The sequence below is a fragment of the Pseudophryne corroboree genome, chromosome 4, assembly GCF_028390025.1.
Source record: "Pseudophryne corroboree isolate aPseCor3 chromosome 4, aPseCor3.hap2, whole genome shotgun sequence".
NCBI lineage: Eukaryota > Metazoa > Chordata > Amphibia > Anura > Myobatrachidae > Pseudophryne > Pseudophryne corroboree.
The window spans coordinates 1,990,135-2,011,788 of record NC_086447.1 but is presented as its reverse complement, the minus strand read 5'-3'; the positions used below and the strand labels follow the sequence as shown (position 1 = coordinate 2,011,788).

The window sequence follows — 21,654 nt, the reverse complement described above, 5'->3', positions numbered from 1 at the left end:
GTGTACTCAGGGTGTCTCTTCCCCCCGGCCTGTGTACCTCTCTGTGTGTACTCAGGGTGGCTCTTCCCCCCGGCCTGTGTGTACCTCTCTGTGTGTACTCAGGGTGCCTCTTCCCCGGTCTGTGTGTACTCAGGGTGTCTCTTCCCCCGGCCTGTGTGTACCTCCTGTGTGTACTCAGGGTGCCCCTTCCCCGGTCTGCGTGTACTCAGGGTATCTCTTCCACCCGGCCTGTGTACCTCTCTGTGTGTACTCAGGGTGCCTCTCCCCCGGTCTGTGTGTACTCAGGGTGTCTCTTCCCCCGGCCTGTGTGTACCTCTGTGTGTACTCAGGGTGTCTCTTCCCCCGGTCTATGTGTACTCAGGGTGTCTCTTCCCCCGGCCTGTGTCTACCTCTCTGTGTGTACTCAGGGTGTCTCTCCCCCGGTCTGTGTGTACTCAGGGTGGCTCTCCCCCGGCCTGTGTCTACCTCTCTGTGTGTACTCGGGGTGCCTCTCCCCCGGTCTGTGTGTACCTCTGTGTGTGTACTCGGGGTGGCTCTCCCCCGGCCTGTGTCTACCTCTCTGTGTGTACTCAGGGTGTCTCTTCCCCCAGCCTGTGTACCTCTCTGTGTGTACTCAGGGTGTCTCTTTCCCCCGGGCTGTGTGTACCTCTCTGTGTGTACTCAGGGAGGCTCTCCCCCCGGCCTGTGTCTACCTCTGTGTGTACTTGGGGTGTCTCTTCCCCCCGGTCTGTGTGTACTCCGGGTGTGTCTCCCCCGACCTGTGTCTACCTCTCTGTGTGTACTCAGGGTGTCTCTTTCCCCCGGCCTGTGTGTACCTCTCTGTGTGTACTCAGAGTGTCTCTCCCCCGGTCTGTGTGTACTCAGGGTGTCTCTTCCCCCGGCCTGTGTATCTCTGTGTGTACTCAGGGTGTCTCTTTCCCCCGGGCTGTGTGTACCTCTTTGTGTGTACTCAGGGTGTCTCTTTCCCCCGGGCTGTTTGTACCTCTCTGGGTGTACTCAGGGTGTCTCTTCCCCCCGGCCTGTGTCTACCTCTCTGTGTGTACTCAGGGTGTCTCTTTCCCCCGGCCTGTGTGTACCTCTCTGTGTGTACTCAGGGTGTCTCTTCCCCCCCGGCCTGTGTACCTCTCTGTGTGTACTCAGGGTGTCTCTTCCCCCCGGCCTGTGTGTATCTCTCTGTGTGTACTCAGGGTGTCTCTTCCCCCGGGCTGTGTGTACCTCTCTGTGTGTACTCAGGGTGTCTCTTCCCCCCGGCTGTGTGTACCTCTCTGTGTGTACTCAGGGTGTCTCTTCCCCCCGGCCTGTGTACCTCTCTGTGTGTACTCGGGGTGTCTCTTTCCCCCGGGCTGTGTGTACCTCTCTGTTTGTACTCAGGGTGCCTCTTCCCCGGTCTGTGTGTACTCAGGGTGTCTTTCCCCCGGGTTGTGTGTACCTCTCTGTGTGTACTCAGGGTGTCTCTTCCCCGGCCTGTGTGTGTAATACGCTGTCTCTCTCTCCTCGGCAGGTAATAGGCTGGGAAAACTCAGCGTTCATCTTCCTGAACAGGTTTCTGGACCTCGTAGATGTAAGTATGTCTGCATGGTGTAATAATGTAGGTGCAGTGACGGGTGTAGGGCACTGCATGGTGTATCCTCTCTCCAGGGAGACCTTCAGAGACTGGAAAGAGGGGACCTTGTGCTAGTAACGTATATTATCTGTTCTACAGGCCATTGAAGAGGGAAGTCTAGATGCCCTGGATCACACAGATTTTCAATACACAGACATTCCCTTTGAGGTTCCACTCCCTGCCAAGCAGCATGTCCCAGTGAGTAACATGTGCCTCATCCTCCTCACTGCTAATCACCTCCTCTCTGTGACTCTCGCCCTCTTCTCTCTGTTACTCACCTCCTCTCTCTGTGACTCTCGTCCTCCTCTCTCTGTGACTCTCGTCCTCCTCTCTCTGTGACTCTCGTCCTCCTCTCTCTGTGACTCTCGTCCTCCTCTCTCTGTGACTCTCGTCCTCCTCTCTCTGTGACTCTCGTCCTCCTCTCTCTGGGACGCTCGTCCTCCTCTGTCTGGGACGCTCGTCCTCCTCTCTGTTACTCACCTCCTCTCTCTGTGACTCTCGTCCTCCTCTGCCTGTGACTCACCTCCTCTGCCTGTGACTCACCTCCTCTGCCTGTGACTCACCTCCTCTGCCTGTGACTCACCTCCTCTGCCTGTGACTCACCTCCTCTGTCTGTGACTCACCTCCTCTGTCTGTGACTCTCGTCCTCCTCTCTCTGTGACTCTCGTCCTCCTCTCTCTGTGACTCGTCCTCCTCTCTCTGTTACTCACCTCCTCTCTCTGGGACGCTCGTCCTCCTCTCTCTGTGACTCTCGTCCTCCTCTCTCTGTGACTCTCGTCCTCCTCTCTCTGTGACTCTCGTCCTCCTCTCTCTGTGACTCTCGTCCTCCTCTCTCTGTGACTCTCGTCCTCCTCTCTCTGTGACTCTCGTCCTCCTCTCTCTGTGACTCTCGTCCTCCTCTCTCTGTGACTCTCGTCCTCCTCTCTCTGTGACTCTCGTCATCCTCTCTCTGTGACTCTCATCCTCCTCTCTCTGTGACTCTCATCCTCCTCTGTCTGTGACTGTCGTCCTTTTCTCTCTGACTCTCGTCCTTTTCTCTCTGTGACTCACCTCCTCTCTCTGTGACTCTCGTCCTCCTCTCTCTGTGACTCTCGTCCTCCTCTCTCTGTGACTCACCTCCTCTGTCTGTGACTCTCGTCCTCCTCTCTCTGTGACTCTCATCCTCCTCTGTCTGTGACTGTCGTCCTTTTCTCTCTGACTCTCGTCCTTTTCTCTCTGTGACTCACCTCCTCTCTCTGTGACTCTCGTCCTCCTCTCTCTGTGACTCTCGTCCTCCTCTCTCTGTGACTCTCGTCCTCCTCTCTCTGTGACTCACCTCCTCTGTCTGTGACTCTCGTCCTCCTCTCTCTGTGACGCTCGTCCTCCTCTCTCTGGGACTCTAGTCCTCCTCTCTCTGGGACGCTCGTCCTCCTCTCTCTGGGACGCTCGTCCTCCTCTCTCTGGGACTCTCGTCCTCCTCTCTCTGGGACTCTCGTCCTCCTCTCTCTGGGACTCTCGTCCTCCTCTCTCTGGGACTCTCGTCCTCCTCTCTCTGGGACTCTCGTCCTCCTCTCTCTGGGACTCTCGTCCTCCTCTCTCTGGGACTCTCGTCCTCCTCTCTCTGGGACTCTCGTCCTCCTCTCTCTGGGACTCTCGTCCTCCTCTCTCTGGGACTCTCGTCCTCCTCTCTCTGGGACTCTCGTCCTCCTCTCTCTGGGACGCTCGTCCTCCTCTCTCTGTGACTCTCGTCCTCCTCTCTCTGTGATTCTTGTCCTCTCTCTGTGACGCTCGTCCTCCTCTCTCTGTGACTCTTGTCCTCTCTCTGTGACGCTCGTCCTCCTCTCTCTGTGACGCTCGTCCTCCTCTCTCTGTGACTCTTGTCCTCTCTCTGTGACTCTCGTCCTTTTATCTCTGTGACTCTCGTCCTTTTCTCTCTGTGACTCTCGTCCTCCTGTCTCTGTGACTCTTGTCCTCTCTCTGTGACGCTCGTCCTCCTCTCTCTGTGACCTCCTCTCTCTGGGACTCTCGTCCTCCTCTCTCTGTGACGCTCGTCCTCCTCTCTCTGTGACTCTCGTCCTCCTCTCTCTGTGATGCTCGTCCTCCTCTCTCTGGGACGCTCGTCCTCCTTTCTCTGTGACGCTCGTCCTCCTCTCTCTGTGACGCTCGTCCTCTCTCTGTGACGCTCGTCCTCCTCTCTCTGTGACGCTCGTCCTCCTCTCTCTGTGACGCTCGTCGTCCTCTCTCTGTGACGCTCGTCCTCCTCTCTCTGTGACGCTGATCGTCCTCTCTCTGGGACGCTCGTCCTCCTTTCTCTGGGACTCTCGTCCTCCTCTCTCTGTGACCTCCTCTCTCTGGGACTCTCGTCCTCCTCTCTCTGTGACTCCCGTCCTCCTCTCTCTGTGACTCCCGTCCTCCTCTCTCTGTGACTCCCGTCCTCCTCTCTCTGTGACTCTCGTCCTCCTCTCTCTGTGACTCTCGTCCTCCTCTCTCTGTGACTCTCGTCCTCCTCTCTCTGTGACTCTCGTCCTCCTCTCTCTGTGACTCTCGTCCTCCTCTCTCTGTGACTCTCGTCCTTCTCTCTCTGTGACTCTCGTCCTTCTCTCTCTGTGACTCTCGTCCTCCTCTCTCTGTGAGTCTCGTCCTCCTCTCTCTGTGAGTCTCATCCTCTCTCTGTTACTCACCTCCTCTATCTGTGACTCTCATCCTCTCTCTGTTACTCACCTTCTCTATCTGTGACTCTCATCCTCTCTCTGTTACTCACCTCCTCTCTCTATTACTCACCTCCTCTCTGTTACTCACCTCCTCTCTCTGTTACTCACCTCCTCTCTCTGTTACTCACCTCCTCTCTCTGTTACTCACCTCCTCTCTCTGTTACTCACCTCCTCTCTCTGTTACTCACCTCCTCTCTCTGTGACTCTCGTCCTTCTCTCTCTGTGACTCTCGTCCTCCTCTCTCTGTGACTCTCGTCCTCCTCTCTCTGTGAATCTTGTCCTCCTCTCTCTGTGACTCTTGTCCTCTCTCTGTGACGCTCGTCCTTTTCTCTCTGTGACGCTCGTCCTCCTCTCTCTGTGACTCGTCCTCCTCTCTCTGTTACTCACCTCCTCTCTCTGGGACGCTCGTCCTCCTCTCTCTGTGACTCTCGTCCTCCTCTCTCTGTGACTCTCGTCCTCCTCTCTCTGTGACTCTCGTCCTCCTCTCTCTGTGACTCTCGTCCTCCTCTCTCTGTGACTCTCGTCCTCCTCTCTCTGTGACTCTCGTCCTCCTCTCTCTGTGACTCTCGTCCTCCTCTCTCTGTGACTCTCGTCATCCTCTCTCTGTGACTCTCATCCTCCTCTCTCTGTGACTCTCATCCTCCTCTGTCTGTGACTGTCGTCCTTTTCTCTCTGACTCTCGTCCTTTTCTCTCTGTGACTCACCTCCTCTCTCTGTGACTCTCGTCCTCCTCTCTCTGTGACTCTCGTCCTCCTCTCTCTGTGACTCACCTCCTCTGTCTGTGACTCTCGTCCTCCTCTCTCTGTGACTCTCATCCTCCTCTGTCTGTGACTGTCGTCCTTTTCTCTCTGACTCTCGTCCTTTTCTCTCTGTGACTCACCTCCTCTCTCTGTGACTCTCGTCCTCCTCTCTCTGTGACTCTCGTCCTCCTCTCTCTGTGACTCTCGTCCTCCTCTCTCTGTGACTCACCTCCTCTGTCTGTGACTCTCGTCCTCCTCTCTCTGTGACGCTCGTCCTCCTCTCTCTGGGACTCTAGTCCTCCTCTCTCTGGGACGCTCGTCCTCCTCTCTCTGGGACGCTCGTCCTCCTCTCTCTGGGACTCTCGTCCTCCTCTCTCTGGGACTCTCGTCCTCCTCTCTCTGGGACTCTCGTCCTCCTCTCTCTGGGACTCTCGTCCTCCTCTCTCTGGGACTCTCGTCCTCCTCTCTCTGGGACTCTCGTCCTCCTCTCTCTGGGACTCTCGTCCTCCTCTCTCTGGGACTCTCGTCCTCCTCTCTCTGGGACTCTCGTCCTCCTCTCTCTGGGACTCTCGTCCTCCTCTCTCTGGGACGCTCGTCCTCCTCTCTCTGTGACTCTCGTCCTCCTCTCTCTGTGATTCTTGTCCTCTCTCTGTGACGCTCGTCCTCCTCTCTCTGTGACTCTTGTCCTCTCTCTGTGACGCTCGTCCTCCTCTCTCTGTGACGCTCGTCCTCCTCTCTCTGTGACTCTTGTCCTCTCTCTGTGACTCTCGTCCTTTTATCTCTGTGACTCTCGTCCTTTTCTCTCTGTGACTCTCGTCCTCCTGTCTCTGTGACTCTTGTCCTCTCTCTGTGACGCTCGTCCTCCTCTCTCTGTGACCTCCTCTCTCTGGGACTCTCGTCCTCCTCTCTCTGTGACGCTCGTCCTCCTCTCTCTGTGACTCTCGTCCTCCTCTCTCTGTGATGCTCGTCCTCCTCTCTCTGGGACGCTCGTCCTCCTTTCTCTGTGACGCTCGTCCTCCTCTCTCTGTGACGCTCGTCCTCTCTCTGTGACGCTCGTCCTCCTCTCTCTGTGACGCTCGTCCTCCTCTCTCTGTGACGCTCGTCGTCCTCTCTCTGTGACGCTCGTCCTCCTCTCTCTGTGACGCTGATCGTCCTCTCTCTGGGACGCTCGTCCTCCTTTCTCTGGGACTCTCGTCCTCCTCTCTCTGTGACCTCCTCTCTCTGGGACTCTCGTCCTCCTCTCTCTGTGACTCCCGTCCTCCTCTCTCTGTGACTCCCGTCCTCCTCTCTCTGTGACTCCCGTCCTCCTCTCTCTGTGACTCTCGTCCTCCTCTCTCTGTGACTCTCGTCCTCCTCTCTCTGTGACTCTCGTCCTCCTCTCTCTGTGACTCTCGTCCTCCTCTCTCTGTGACTCTCGTCCTCCTCTCTCTGTGACTCTCGTCCTCCTCTCTCTGTGACTCTCGTCCTTCTCTCTCTGTGACTCTCGTCCTTCTCTCTCTGTGACTCTCGTCCTCCTCTCTCTGTGAGTCTCGTCCTCCTCTCTCTGTGAGTCTCATCCTCTCTCTGTTACTCACCTCCTCTATCTGTGACTCTCATCCTCTCTCTGTTACTCACCTTCTCTATCTGTGACTCTCATCCTCTCTCTGTTACTCACCTCCTCTCTCTATTACTCACCTCCTCTCTGTTACTCACCTCCTCTCTCTGTTACTCACCTCCTCTCTCTGTTACTCACCTCCTCTCTCTGTTACTCACCTCCTCTCTCTGTTACTCACCTCCTCTCTCTGTTACTCACCTCCTCTCTCTGTGACTCTCGTCCTTCTCTCTCTGTGACTCTCGTCCTCCTCTCTCTGTGACTCTCGTCCTCCTCTCTCTGTGAATCTTGTCCTCCTCTCTCTGTGACTCTTGTCCTCTCTCTGTGACGCTCGTCCTTTTCTCTCTGTGACGCTCGTCCTTTTCTCTCTGTGACGCTCGTCCTTTTCTCTCTGTGACTCTCGTCCTCCTCTCTCTGTGACCTCCTCTCTCTGTGACGCTCGTCCTCCTCTCTCTGTGACTCTCGTCCTCCTCTCTCTGTGACGCTCGTCCTCCTCTCTCTGTGACTCTCGTCCTCCTCTCTCTGTGACTCTCGTCCTCCTCTCTCTGTGACTCTCGTCCTCCTCTCTCTGTGACCTCCTCTCTCTGGGACTCTCGTCCTCCTCTCTCTGAGACGCTCGTCCTCCTCTCTCTGTGACGCTCGTCCTCCTCTCTCTGTGACGCTCGTCCTCCTCTCTCTGTGACGCTCGTCCTCCTCTCTCTGTGACGCTCGTCCTCCTCTCTCTGGGACGCTCGTCCTCCTTTCTCTGGGACGCTCGTCCTCCTCTCTCTGTGACGCTCGTCCTCCTCTCTCTGTGACGCTCGTCCTCTCTCTGTGACGCTCGTCCTTTTCTCTCTGTGACGCTCGTCCTTCTCTCTGTGACGCTCGTCCTCCTCTCTCTGGGACGCTCGTCCTCCTCTCTCTGGGACGCTCGTCCTCCTCTCTCTGGGACGCTCGTCCTCCTCTCTCTGGGACTCTCGTCCTCCTCTCTCTGGGACTCTCGTCCTCCTCTCTCTGGGACTCTCGTCCTCCTCTCTCTGGGACTCTCGTCCTCCTCTCTCTGGGACTCTCGTCCTCCTCTCTCTGGGACTCTCGTCCTCCTCTCTCTGGGACTCTCGTCCTCCTCTCTCTGGGACTCTCGTCCTTTTCTTTCTGTGACTCTAGTCCTCCTCTCTCTGTGACTCTTGTCCTCCTCTCTCTGTGACCTCCTCTCTCTGTGACCTCCTCTCTCTGTGACGCTCGTCCTCCTCTCTCTGTGACTTTTGTCCTCTCTCTGTGACGCTCGTCCTCCTCTCTCTGTGACGCTCGTCCTCCTCTCTCTGGGACGCTCGTCCTCCTCTCTCTGTGACTTTTGTCCTCTCTCTGTGACGCTCGTCCTCCTCTCTCTGTGACGCTCGTCCTCCTCTCTCTGGGACTCTCGTCCTCCTCTCTCTGGGACTCTCGTCCTCCTCTCTCTGGGACTCTCGTCCTCCTCTCTCTGGGACTCTCGTCCTCCTCTCTCTGGGACTCTCGTCCTCCGGACTCTCGTCCTCCTCTCTCTGGGACTCTCGTCCTCCTCTCTCTGGGACTCTCGTCCTCCTCTCTCTGGGACTCTCGTCCTCCGGACTCTCGTCCTCCTCTCTCTGGGACTCTCGTCCTCCGGACTCTCGTCCTCCTCTCTCTGGGACTCTCGTCCTCCTCTCTCTGGGACTCTCGTCCTCCTCTCTCTGTGACTCTCGTCCTCCTCTCTCTGTGACTTTCGTCCTCCGCTCACTGGGACGCTCGTCCTCCTCTCTCTGTGACTCTCGTCCTTTTCTCTCTGTGACTCTCGTCCTCCTCTCTCTGTGATTCTTGTCCTCTCTCTGTGACGCTCGTCCTCCTCTCTCTGTGACTCTTGTCCTCTCTCTGTGACGCTCGTCCTCCTCTCTCTGTGACTCTTGTCCTCTCTCTGTGACGCTCGTCCTCCTCTCTCTGTGACGCTCGTCCTCCTCTCTCTGTGACGCTCGTCCTCCTCTCTCTGTGACTCTTGTCCTCTCTCTGTGACTCTCGTCCTCCTTTCTCTGGGACTCTCGTCCTCCTCTCTCTGTGACCTCCTCTCTCTGGGACTCTCGTCCTCCTCTCTCTGTGACTCTCGTCCTCCTCTCTCTGTGATGCTCGTCCTCCTCTCTCTGGGACGCTCGTCCTCCTCTCTCTGGGACGCTCGTCCTCCTCTCTCTGTGACTCTTGTCCTCTCTCTGTGACGCTCGTCCTTTTCTCTCTGTGACGCTCGTCCTTTTCTCTCTGTGACGCTCGTCCTTTTCTCTCTGTGACGCTCGTCCTTTTCTCTCTGTGACTCTCGTCCTCCTCTCTCTGTGACTCACCTCCTCTGTCTGTGACTCTCGTCCTCCTCTCTCTGTGACTCTCATCCTCCTCTGTCTGTGACTGTCGTCCTTTTCTCTCTGACTCTCGTCCTTTTCTCTCTGTGACTCACCTCCTCTCTCTGTGACTCTCGTCCTCCTCTCTCTGTGACTCTCGTCCTCCTCTCTCTGTGACTCTCGTCCTCCTCTCTCTGTGACTCACCTCCTCTGTCTGTGACTCTCGTCCTCCTCTCTCTGTGACGCTCGTCCTCCTCTCTCTGGGACTCTAGTCCTCCTCTCTCTGGGACGCTCGTCCTCCTTTCTCTGGGACGCTCGTCCTCCTCTCTCTGGGACTCTCGTCCTCCTCTCTCTGGGACTCTCGTCCTCCTCTCTCTGGGACTCTCGTCCTCCTCTCTCTGGGACTCTCGTCCTCCTCTCTCTGGGACTCTCGTCCTCCTCTCTCTGGGACTCTCGTCCTCCTCTCTCTGGGACTCTCGTCCTCCTCTCTCTGGGACTCTCGTCCTCCTCTCTCTGGGACTCTCGTCCTCCTCTCTCTGGGACTCTCGTCCTCCTCTCTCTGGGACGCTCGTCCTCCTCTCTCTGGGACGCTCGTCCTCCTCTCTCTGTGACGCTCGTCCTCCTCTCTCTGTGATTCTTGTCCTCTCTCTGTGACGCTCGTCCTCCTCTCTCTGTGACTCTTGTCCTCTCTCTGTGACGCTCGTCCTCCTCTCTCTGTGACGCTCGTCCTCCTCTCTCTGTGACTCTTGTCCTCTCTCTGTGACTCTCGTCCTTTTATCTCTGTGACTCTCGTCCTTTTCTCTCTGTGACTCTCGTCCTCCTGTCTCTGTGACTCTTGTCCTCTCTCTGTGACGCTCGTCCTCCTCTCTCTGTGACCTCCTCTCTCTGGGACTCTCGTCCTCCTCTCTCTGTGACGCTCGTCCTCCTCTCTCTGTGACTCTCGTCCTCCTCTCTCTGTGATGCTCGTCCTCCTCTCTCTGGGACGCTCGTCCTCCTTTCTCTGTGACGCTCGTCCTCCTCTCTCTGTGACGCTCGTCCTCTCTCTGTGACGCTCGTCCTCCTCTCTCTGTGACGCTCGTCCTCCTCTCTCTGTGACGCTCGTCGTCCTCTCTCTGTGACGCTCGTCCTCCTCTCTCTGTGACGCTCGTCCTCCTCTCTCTGTGACGCTCGTCCTCCTCTCTCTGGGACGCTCGTCCTCCTTTCTCTGGGACGCTCGTCCTCCTCTCTCTGTGACGCTCGTCCTCCTCTCTCTGTGACGCTCGTCCTCTCTCTGTGACGCTCGTCCTCTCTCTGTGACGCTCGTCCTTTTCTCTCTGTGACGCTCGTCCTCCTCTCTCTGGGACGCTCGTCCTCCTCTCTCTGGGACGCTCGTCCTCCTCTCTCTGTGACTTTTGTCCTCTCTCTGTGACGCTCGTCCTCCTCTCTCTGTGACGCTCGTCCTCCTCTCTCTGGGACGCTCGTCCTCCTCTCTCTGTGACTCTCGTCCTCCTCTCTCTGTGACGCTCGTCCTCCTCTCTCTGGGACGCTCGTCCTCCTCTCTGGGACGCTCGTCCTCCTCTCTCTGGGACGCTCGTCCTCCTCTCTCTGGGACGCTCGTCCTCCTCTCTCTGGGACGCTCGTCCTCCTCTCTCTGGGACGCTCGTCCTCCTCTCTCTGGGACTCTCGTCCTCCTCTCTCTGTGACCTCCTCTCTCTGGGACTCTCGTCCTCCTCTCTCTGTGACTCCCGTCCTCCTCTCTCTGTGACTCCCGTCCTCCTCTCTCTGTGACTCCCGTCCTCCTCTCTCTGTGACTCTCGTCCTCCTCTCTCTGTGACTCTCGTCCTCCTCTCTCTGTGAGTCTCATCCTCTCTCTGTTACTCACCTCCTCTATCTGTGACTCTCATCCTCTCTCTGTTACTCACCTTCTCTATCTGTGACTCTCATCCTCTCTCTGTTACTCACCTCCTCTCTCTATTACTCACCTCCTCTCTCTGTTACTCACCTCCTCTCTCTGTTACTCACCTCCTCTCTCTGTTACTCACCTCCTCTCTCTGTGACTCTCGTCCTTCTCTCTCTGTGACTCTCGTCCTCCTCTCTCTGTGACTCTCGTCCTCCTCTCTCTGTGAATCTCGTCCTCCTCTCTCTGTGACTCTTGTCCTCTCTCTGTGACGCTCGTCCTTTTCTCTCTGTGACGCTCGTCCTTTTCTCTCTGTGACGCTCGTCCTTTTCTCTCTGTGACTCTCGTCCTCCTCTCTCTGTGACCTCCTCTCTCTGTGACGCTCGTCCTCCTCTCTCTGTGACTCTCGTCCTCCTCTCTCTGTGACGCTCGTCCTCCTCTCTCTGTGACTCTCGTCCTCCTCTCTCTGTGACTCTCGTCCTCCTCTCTCTGTGACCTCCTCTCTCTGGGACTCTCGTCCTCCTCTCTCTGTGACGCTCGTCCTCCTCTCTCTGTGACGCTCGTCCTCCTCTCTCTGGGACGCTCGTCCTCCTCTCTCTGGGACGCTCGTCCTCCTTTCTCTGGGACGCTCGTCCTCCTCTCTCTGTGACGCTCGTCCTCTCTCTGTGACGCTCGTCCTCTCTCTGTGACGCTCGTCCTTTTCTCTCTGTGACGCTCGTCCTTCTCTCTGTGACGCTCGTCCTCCTCTCTCTGGGACGCTCGTCCTCCTCTCTCTGGGACGCTCGTCCTCCTCTCTCTGTGACTTTTGTCCTCTCTCTGTGACGCTCGTCCTCCTCTCTCTGTGACGCTCGTCCTCCTCTCTCTGGGACGCTCGTCCTCCTCTCTCTGTGACTTTTGTCCTCTCTCTGTGACGCTCGTCCTCCTCTCTCTGGGACGCTCGTCCTCCTCTCTCTGGGACGCTCGTCCTCCTCTCTCTGGGACGCTCGTCCTCCTCTCTCTGGGACTCTCGTCCTCCTCTCTCTGGGACTCTCGTCCTCCTCTCTCTGGGACTCTCGTCCTCCTCTCTCTGGGACTCTCGTCCTCCTCTCTCTGGGACTCTCGTCCTCCTCTCTCTGGGACTCTCGTCCTCCTCTCTCTGGGACTCTCGTCCTCCTCTCTCTGTGACGCTCGTCCTCCTCTCTCTGTGACCTCCTCTCTCTGGGACTCTCGTCCTCCTCTCTCTGTGACGCTCGTCCTCCTCTCTCTGTGACTCTCGTCCTCCTCTCTCTGTGATGCTCGTCCTCCTCTCTCTGGGACGCTCGTCCTCCTTTCTCTGTGACGCTCGTCCTCCTCTCTCTGTGACGCTCGTCCTCTCTCTGTGACGCTCGTCCTCCTCTCTCTGTGACGCTCGTCCTCCTCTCTCTGTGACGCTCGTCGTCCTCTCTCTGTGACGCTCGTCCTCCTCTCTCTGTGACGCTCGTCCTCCTCTCTCTGTGACGCTCGTCCTCCTCTCTCTGGGACGCTCGTCCTCCTTTCTCTGGGACGCTCGTCCTCCTCTCTCTGTGACGCTCGTCCTCCTCTCTCTGTGACGCTCGTCCTCTCTCTGTGACGCTCGTCCTCTCTCTGTGACGCTCGTCCTTTTCTCTCTGTGACGCTCGTCCTCCTCTCTCTGGGACGCTCGTCCTCCTCTCTCTGGGACGCTCGTCCTCCTCTCTCTGTGACTTTTGTCCTCTCTCTGTGACGCTCGTCCTCCTCTCTCTGTGACGCTCGTCCTCCTCTCTCTGGGACGCTCGTCCTCCTCTCTCTGTGACTCTCGTCCTCCTCTCTCTGTGACGCTCGTCCTCCTCTCTCTGGGACGCTCGTCCTCCTCTCTCTGGGACGCTCGTCCTCCTCTCTCTGGGACGCTCGTCCTCCTCTCTCTGGGACGCTCGTCCTCCTCTCTCTGGGACGCTCGTCCTCCTCTCTCTGGGACGCTCGTCCTCCTCTCTCTGGGACGCTCGTCCTCCTCTCTCTGGGACTCTCGTCCTCCTCTCTCTGTGACCTCCTCTCTCTGGGACTCTCGTCCTCCTCTCTCTGTGACTCCCGTCCTCCTCTCTCTGTGACTCCCGTCCTCCTCTCTCTGTGACTCCCGTCCTCCTCTCTCTGTGACTCTCGTCCTCCTCTCTCTGTGACTCTCGTCCTCCTCTCTCTGTGAGTCTCATCCTCTCTCTGTTACTCACCTCCTCTATCTGTGACTCTCATCCTCTCTCTGTTACTCACCTTCTCTATCTGTGACTCTCATCCTCTCTCTGTTACTCACCTCCTCTCTCTATTACTCACCTCCTCTCTCTGTTACTCACCTCCTCTCTCTGTTACTCACCTCCTCTCTCTGTTACTCACCTCCTCTCTCTGTTACTCACCTCCTCTCTCTGTGACTCTCGTCCTTCTCTCTCTGTGACTCTCGTCCTCCTCTCTCTGTGACTCTCGTCCTCCTCTCTCTGTGAATCTCGTCCTCCTCTCTCTGTGACTCTTGTCCTCTCTCTGTGACTCTTGTCCTCTCTCTGTGACGCTCGTCCTTTTCTCTCTGTGACGCTCGTCCTTTTCTCTCTGTGACGCTCGTCCTTTTCTCTCTGTGACTCTCGTCCTCCTCTCTCTGTGACCTCCTCTCTCTGTGACGCTCGTCCTCCTCTCTCTGTGACTCTCGTCCTCCTCTCTCTGTGACGCTCGTCCTCCTCTCTCTGTGACTCTCGTCCTCCTCTCTCTGTGACTCTCGTCCTCCTCTCTCTGTGACCTCCTCTCTCTGGGACTCTCGTCCTCCTCTCTCTGGGACTCTCGTCCTCCTCTCTCTGTGACGCTCGTCCTCCTCTCTCTGTGACGCTCGTCCTCCTCTCTCTGTGACGCTCGTCCTCCTCTCTCTGGGACGCTCGTCCTCCTTTCTCTGGGACGCTCGTCCTCCTCTCTCTGTGACGCTCGTCCTCTCTCTGTGACGCTCGTCCTCTCTCTGTGACGCTCGTCCTTTTCTCTCTGTGACGCTCGTCCTTCTCTCTGTGACGCTCGTCCTCCTCTCTCTGGGACGCTCGTCCTCCTCTCTCTGGGACGCTCGTCCTCCTCTCTCTGTGACTTTTGTCCTCTCTCTGTGACGCTCGTCCTCCTCTCTCTGTGACGCTCGTCCTCCTCTCTCTGGGACGCTCGTCCTCCTCTCTCTGTGACTTTTGTCCTCTCTCTGTGACGCTCGTCCTCCTCTCTCTGTGACGCTCGTCCTCCTCTCTCTGGGACGCTCGTCCTCCTCTCTCTGGGACGCTCGTCCTCCTCTCTCTGGGACTCTCGTCCTCCTCTCTCTGGGACTCTCGTCCTCCTCTCTCTGGGACTCTCGTCCTCCTCTCTCTGGGACTCTCGTCCTCCTCTCTCTGGGACTCTCGTCCTCCTCTCTCTGGGACTCTCGTCCTCCGGACTCTCGTCCTCCTCTCTCTGGGACTCTCGTCCTCCGGACTCTCGTCCTCCTCTCTCTGGGACTCTCGTCCTCCTCTCTCTGGGACTCTCGTCCTCCTCTCTCTGTGACTCTCGTCCTCCTCTCTCTGTGACTTTCGTCCTCCGCTCACTGGGACGCTCGTCCTCCTCTCTCTGTGACTCTCGTCCTTTTCTCTCTGTGACTCTCGTCCTCCTCTCTCTGTGATTCTTGTCCTCTCTCTGTGACGCTCGTCCTCCTCTCTCTGTGACTCTTGTCCTCTCTCTGTGACGCTCGTCCTCCTCTCTCTGTGACTCTTGTCCTCTCTCTGTGACGCTCGTCCTCCTCTCTCTGTGACGCTCGTCCTCCTCTCTCTGTGACGCTCGTCCTCCTCTCTCTGTGACGCTCGTCCTCCTCTCTCTGTGACTCTTGTCCTCTCTCTGTGACTCTCGTCCTCCTTTCTCTGGGACTCTCGTCCTCCTCTCTCTGTGACCTCCTCTCTCTGGGACTCTCGTCCTCCTCTCTCTGTGACTCTCGTCCTCCTCTCTCTGTGACGCTCGTCCTCCTCTCTCTGGGACGCTCGTCCTCCTTTCTCTGGGACGCTCGTCGTCCTCTCTCTGTGACTCTTGTCCTCTCTCTGTGACGCTCGTCCTTTTCTCTCTGTGACGCTCGTCCTTTTCTCTCTGTGACGCTCGTCCTTTTCTCTCTGTGACGCTCGTCCTTTTCTCTCTGTGACGCTCGTCCTCCTCTCTCTGTGACGCTCGTCCTCCTCTCTCTGTGACGCTCGTCCTCCTTTCTCTGTGACGCTAGTCGTCCTTTCTCTGGGACGCTCGTCCTCCTTTCTCTGGGACTCTCGTCCTCCTCTCTCTGTGACCTCCTCTCTCTGGGACTCTCGTCCTCCTCTCTCTGTGACTCTCGTCCTCCTCTCTCTGTGACTCTCGTCCTCCTCTCTCTGTGACTCTCGTCCTCCTCTCCCTGTGACTCTCGTCCTCCTCTCTCTGTGACTCTCGTCCTTCTCTCTCTCTGTGACTCTCGTCCTCCTCTCTCTGTGACTCTCGTCCTCCTCTCTCGGTGACTCTCGTCCTCCTCTCTCTGTGACTCTCGTCCTGCTCTCTCTGTGACTCTCGTCCTTCTCTCTCTGTGACTCTCGTCCTCCTCTCTCTGTGACTCTTGTCCTCTCTCTGTGACTCTCGTCCTTTTCTCTCTCTGACTCTCGTCCTCTCTCTGTGACTCTTGTCCTCTCTCTGTGACGCTCGTCCTCCTCTCTCTGTGACTCTCGTCCTCCTCTCTCTGTGACTCTCGTCCTCCTCTCTCTGTGACTCTCGTCCTCTCTCTGTGACGCTCGTCCTCCTCTCTCTGTGACGCTCGTCCTCCTCTCTCTGTGACGCTCGTCCTCCTCTCTCTGGGACGCTCGTCCTCCTCTCTCTGGGACGCTCGTCCTCCTCTCTCTGGGACGCTCGTCCTCCTCTCTCTGTGACGCTCGTCCTCCTCTCTCTGTGACGCTCGTCCTCCTCTCTCTGTGACGCTCGTCCTCCTCTCTCTGTGACGCTCGTCCTCCTCTCTCTGTGACGCTCGTCCTCCTCTCTCTGGGACGCTCGTCCTCCTTTCTCTGGGACGCTCGTCCTCCTCTCTCTGTGACTCTTGTCCTCTCTCTGTGACGCTCGTCCTTTTCTCTCTGTGACGCTCGTCCTCCTCTCTCTGTGACTCTCGTCCTCCTCTGTCTGTGACTCTCGTCCTCTCTCTGTCTGTGACTCTCGTCCTCTCTCTGTGACTCTCGTCCTCTCTCTGTGACTCTCGTCCTTTTCTCTCTGTGACTCTTGTCCTCTCTCTGTGACTCTTGTCCTCTTTCTGTGACGCTCGTCCTCCTCTCTCTGTGACTCTCGTCCTCCTCTCTCTGTGACCTCCTCTCTCTCTGACTCTCGTCCTCCTCTCTCTGTGACTCTCGTCCTCTGTCTGTGACTCACCTCCTCTGTCTGTGACTCTCGTCCTCCTCTCTCTGTGACTCTCGTCCTCCTCTCTCTGTGACTCTCGTCCTCCTCTCTCTGTGACTCTCGTCGTCCTCTCTCTGTGACTCTCGTCCTCCTCTCTCTGTGCCTCTCGTCCTCCTCTCTCTGTGCCTCTCGTCCTCCTCTCTCTGTGCCTCTCGTCCTCCTCTCTCTGTGCCTCTCGTCCTCCTCTCTCTGTGCCTCTCGTCCTCCTCTCTCTGTGACTCTCGTCCTCCTCTCTCTGTGACTCTCGTCCTCCTCTCTCTGTGACGCTCGTCCTTTTCTCTCTGTGACGCTCGTCCTCCTCTCTCTGGGACTCTCGTCCTCCTCTCTCTGGGACTCTCGTCCTTTTCGCTCTGTGACTCTCGTCCTCCTCTCTCTGTGACTCTTGTCCTCTCTCTGTGACTCTCGTCCTCCTCTCTCTGTGACTCTTGTCCTCTCTCTGTGACTCTTGTCCTCTCTCTGTGACTCTCGTCCTCCTCTCTCTGTGACTCTCGTCCTCCTCTCTCTGTGACCTCCTCTCTATGTGACTCTCGTCCTCCTCTCTCTGTGACGCTCGTCGTCCTCTCTCTGTGACTCTTGTCTTCTCTCTGTAACGCTCGTCCTCCTCTCTCTGTGACTCTCGTCCTCCTCTCTCTGTGACTCTCGTCCTCCTCTCTCTGTGACTCTCGTCCTCCTCTCTCTGTGACGCTCGTCCTCCTCTCTCTGTGACGCTCGTCCTCCTCTCTCTGTGACTCTCGTCCTCCTCTCTCTGTGACGCTCGTCCTCCTCTCTCTGGGACGCTCGTCCTCCTCTCTCTGTGACTCTCGTCCTTTTCTCTCTGTGACTCTCGTCCTCCTCTCTCTGTGATTCTTGTCCTCTCTCTGTGACGCTCGTCCTCCTCTCTCTGTGACTCTTGTCCTCTCTCTGTGTGACTCTCGTCCTCCTCTCTCTGTGACCTCCTCTCTCTGTGACCTCCTCTCTCTGTGACTCTCGTCCTCCTCTCTCTGTGACTCTTGTCCTCTCTCTGTGACTCTCGTCCTCCTCTCTCTGTGACTCTCGTCCTCCTCTCTCTGTGACTCTCGTCCTCCTCTCTCTGTGACCTCCTCTCTATGTGACTCTCGTCCTCCTCTCTCTGTGACGCTCGTCCTCCTCTCTCTGTGACTCTCATCCTCCTCTCTCTGTGACGCTCGTCCTCCTCTCTCTGTGACTCTCGTCCTCCTCTCTCTGTGACTCTCGTCCTCCTCTCTCTGTGACTCTTGTCCTCTCTCTCTGTGACGCTCGTCGTCCTCTCTCTGTGACTCTCGTCCTCCTCTCTCTGTGACTCTTGTCCTCTCTCTGTGACTCTCGTCCTTTTCTCTCTCTGACTCTCGTCCTCTCTCTGTGACTCTTGTCCTCTCTCTGTGACGCTTGTCCTCTCTCTGTGACGCTCGTCCTCCTCTCTCTGTGACTCTTGTCCTCTCTCTGTGACGCTCGTCCTCCTCTCTCTGTGACTCTCGTCCTCCTCTCTCTGTGACTCTCGTCCTCCTCTCTCTGTGACGCTCGTCGTCCTCTCTCTGTGACTCTCGTCCTCCTCTCTCTGTGACTCTTGTCCTCTCTCTGTGACTCTCGTCCTTTTCTCTCTCTGACTCTCGTCCTCTCTGTGACTCTTGTCCTCTCTCTGTGACGCTCGTCCTCCTCTCTCTGTGACTCTCGTCCTCCTCTCTCTGTGACTCTCGTCCTCCTCTCTCTGTGACTCTCGTCCTCTCTCTGTGACTCTCGTCCTCTCTCTGTGACTCTCGTCCTCTCTCTGTGACGCTCGTCCTCCTCTCTCTGTGACGCTCGTCCTCCTCTCTCTGGGACGCTCGTCCTCCTCTCTCTGGGACGCTCGTCCTCCTCTCTCTGGGACGCTCGTCCTCCTCTCTCTGGGACGCTCGTCCTCCTCTCTCTGGGACGCTCGTCCTCCTCTCTCTGGGACTCTCGTCCTCCTCTCTCTGGGACTCTCGTCCTCCTCTCTCTGGGACTCTCGTCCTCCTCTCTCTGGGACTCTCGTCCTCCTCTCTCTGGGACTCTCGTCCTCCTCTCTCTGGGACTCTCGTCCTCCTCTCTCTGGGACTCTCGTCCTCCTCTCTCTCTATGACCTCCTCTCTCTGGGACTCTCGTCCTCCTCTCTCTCTATGACCTCCTCTCTCTGTGACGCTCGTCCTCCTCTCTCTGTGACGCTCGTCCTCCTCTCTCTGTGACGCTCGTCCTCCTCTCTCTGTGACGCTCGTCCTCCTCTCTCTGTGACGCTCGTCCTCCTCTCTCTGTGACTCTCGTCCTCCTCTCTCTGTGACTCTCGTCCTCCTCTCTCTGTGACTCTCGTCCTCCTCTCTCTGTGACTCTCGTCCTCCTCTCTCTGTGACTCTCGTCCTCCTCTCTCTGTGACTCTCGTCCTCCTCTCTCTGTGACTCTCGTCCTCCTCTCTCTGTGACTCTCGTCCTCCTCTCTCTGTGACTCTCGTCCTCCTCTCTCTGTGACTCTCGTCCTCCTCTCTCTGTGACTCTCGTCCTCCTCTCTCTGTGACTCTCGTCCTCCTCTCTCTGTGACTCTCGTCCTCCTCTCTCTGTGATTCTTGTCCTCTCTCTGTGACGCTCGTCCTCCTCTCTCTGTGACTCTTGTCCTCTCTCTGTGACGCTCGTCCTCCTCTCTCTGTGACTCTCGTCGTCCTCTCTGTGACGCTAGTCCTCCTCTCTCTGTGACTCTTGTCCTCTCTCTGTGACTCTCGTCCTTTTCTCTCTGTGACTCTCGTCCTCTCTCTGTGACGCTCGTCCTCCTCTCTCTGTGACTCTTGTCCTCTCTCTGTGACGCTCGTCCTCCTCTCTGTGTGACTCTCGTCCTCCTCTCTCTGTGACCTCCTCTCTATGACCTCCTCTCTCTGTGACTCTCGTCCTCTCTCTGTGACGCTCGTCCTCCTCTCTCTGTGACTCTCGTCCTCCTCTCTCTGTGACTCTCGTCCTCCTCTCTCTGTGACTCTCGTCCTCCTCTCTCTGTGACGCTCGTCCTCCTCTCTCTGTGACTCTTGTCCTCTCTCTCTGTGACGCTCGTCGTCCTCTCTCTGTGACTCTCGTCCTCCTCTCTCTGTGACTCTTGTCCTCTCTCTGTGACTCTCGTCCTTTTCTCTCTCTGACTCTCGTCCTCTCTCTGTGACTCTTGTCCTCTCTCTGTGACGCTCGTCCTCCTCTCTCTGTGACGCTCGTCCTCCTCTCTCTGTGACTCTTGTCCTCCTCTCTCTGTGACTCTTGTCCTCCTCTCTCTGTGACTCTCGTCCTCCTCTCTCTGTGACTCTCGTCCTCCTCTCTCTGTGACTCTCGTCCTCCTCTCTCTGTGACTCTCGTCCTCCTCTCTCTGTGACGCTCGTCCTCCTCTCTCTGTGACGCTCGTCGTCCTCTCTCTGGGACGCTCGTCCTCCTCTCTCTGGGACGCTCGTCCTCCTCTCTCTGGGACGCTCGTCCTCCTCTCTCTGGGACGCTCGTCCTCCTCTCTCTGGGACGCTCGTCCTCCTCTCTCTGGGACGCTCGTCCTCCTCTCTCTGGGACGCTCGTCCTCCTCTCTCTGGGACGCTCGTCCTCCTTTCTCTGGGACGCTCGTCCTCCTCTCTCTGGGACTCTCGTCCTCCTCTCTCTGGGACTCTCGTCCTCCTCTCTCTGGGACTCTCGTCCTCCTCTCTCTATGACCTCCTCTCTCTGTGACTCTCGTCCTCCTCTCTCTGTGACGCTCGTCCTCCTCTCTCTGTGACTCTCGTCCTCCTCTCTCTGTGACTCTCGTCCTCCTCTCTCTGTGACTCTCGTCCTCCTCTCTCTGTGACTCTCGTCCTCCTCTCTCTGTGACTCTCGTCCTCCTCTCTCTGTGACTCTCGTCCTCCTCTCTCTGTGACTCTCGTCCTCCTCTCTCTGTGACTCTCGTCCTCCTCTCTCTGTGACTCTCGTCCTCCTCTCTCTGTGACTCTCGTCCTCCTCTCTCTGTGACTCTCGTCCTCCTCTCTCTGTGACTCTCGTCCTCCTCTCTCTGTGACTCTCGTCCTCCTCTCTCTGTGACTCTCGTCCTCCTCTCTCTGTGACTCTCGTCCTCCTCTCTCTGTGACTCTCGTCCTCCTCTCTCTGTGACTCTCGTCCTCCTCTCTCTGGGACGCTTCTCGTCCTCCTCTCTCTGGGACGCTCCTCGTCCTCCTCTCTCTGGGACGCTCCTCGTCCTCTCTCTGTGACTCTCGTCCTCCTCTCTCTGTGACTCTCGTCCTCCTCTCTGTGACTCTCGTCCTCCTCTCTCTGTGACTCTCGTCCTCCTCTCTCTGTGACTCTCGTCCTCCTCTCTCTGTGACTCTCGTCCTCCTCTCTCTGTGACTCTCGTCCTCCTCTCTCTGTGACTCTCGTCCTCCTCTCTCTGTGACTCTATTCCTCCTCTCTCTGTGACTCTCTTCCTCCTCTCTCTGTGACTCTCTTCCTCCTCTCTCTGTGACTCTCGTCCTCCTCTCTCTGTGACTCTCTTCCTCCTCTCTCTGTGGCTCTCGTCCTCCTCTCTCTGTGACTGTCGTCCTTCTCCCTCTGTGACTCACCTCCTCTCTCTGTGACTCTCGTCCTCCTCTCTCTGTGACTCTCGTCCTCCTCTCTCTGTGACTCTCGTCCTCCTCTCTCTGTGACTCTCGTCCTCCTCTCTCTGTGACTCTCGTCCTCCTCTCTCTGTGACTCTCGTCCTCCTCTCTCTGTGACTCTCGTCCTCCTCTCTCTGTGACTCTCGTCCTCCTCTCTCTGTGACTCTCGTCCTCCTCTCTCTGTGACTCTCGTCCTCCTCTCTCTGTGACTCTCGTCCTCCTCTGTCTGTGACTCTCGTCCTCCTCTCTCTGTGACTCTCGTCCTCCTCTCTCTGTGACTCTCGTCCTCCTCTCTCTGTGACTCTCGTCCTCCTCTCTCTGTGCCTCTCGTCCTCCTCTCTCTGTGCCTCTCGTCCTCCTCTCTCTGTGCCTCTCGTCCTCCTCTCTCTGTGCCTCTCGTCCTCCTCTCTCTGTGCCTCTCGTCCTCCTCTCTCTGTGGCTCTCGTCCTCCTCTCTCTGTGGCTCTCGTCCTCCTCTCTCTGTGGCTCTCGTCCTCCTCTCTCTGTGACGCTCGTCCTTTTCTCTCTGTGACGCTCGTCCTCCTCTCTCTGTGACGCTCGTCCTCCTCTCTCTGTGACGCTCGTCCTCCTCTCTCTGTGACGCTCGTCCTCCTCTCTCTGTGACGCTCGTCCTCCTCTCTCTGTGACGCTCTTCCTCCTCTCTCTGTGACGCTCGTCCTCCTCTCTCTGGGACTCTCGTCCTTTTCTCTCTGTGACTCTCGTCCTCCTCTCTCTGTGACTCTCGTCCTCCTCTCTCTGTGACTCTCGTCCTCCTCTCTCTGTGACTCTCGTCCTCCTCTCTCTGTGACTCTTGTCCTCTCTCTGTGACTCTTGTCCTCTCTCTGTGACTCTCGTCCTCCTCTCTCTGTG

General features: G+C 57.3%; 1 protein-coding gene across 5 annotated transcripts in view; it reads left to right on the top strand.

Annotated features, from left to right (window-relative positions):
• Positions 1-21,654, top strand: part of IFT172 (intraflagellar transport 172) — a 553,694-nt gene that overhangs the window by 448,584 nt on the left and 83,456 nt on the right. For all 5 annotated transcript variants that reach the window (XM_063914906.1, XM_063914909.1, XM_063914907.1 and 2 more), the window contains 2 exons: positions 1,502-1,561; positions 1,703-1,801. In XM_063914906.1, coding sequence (XP_063770976.1) covers positions 1,502-1,561; positions 1,703-1,801 — 159 coding nt within the window. The remainder of the gene's footprint in view (positions 1-1,501; positions 1,562-1,702; positions 1,802-21,654) is intronic.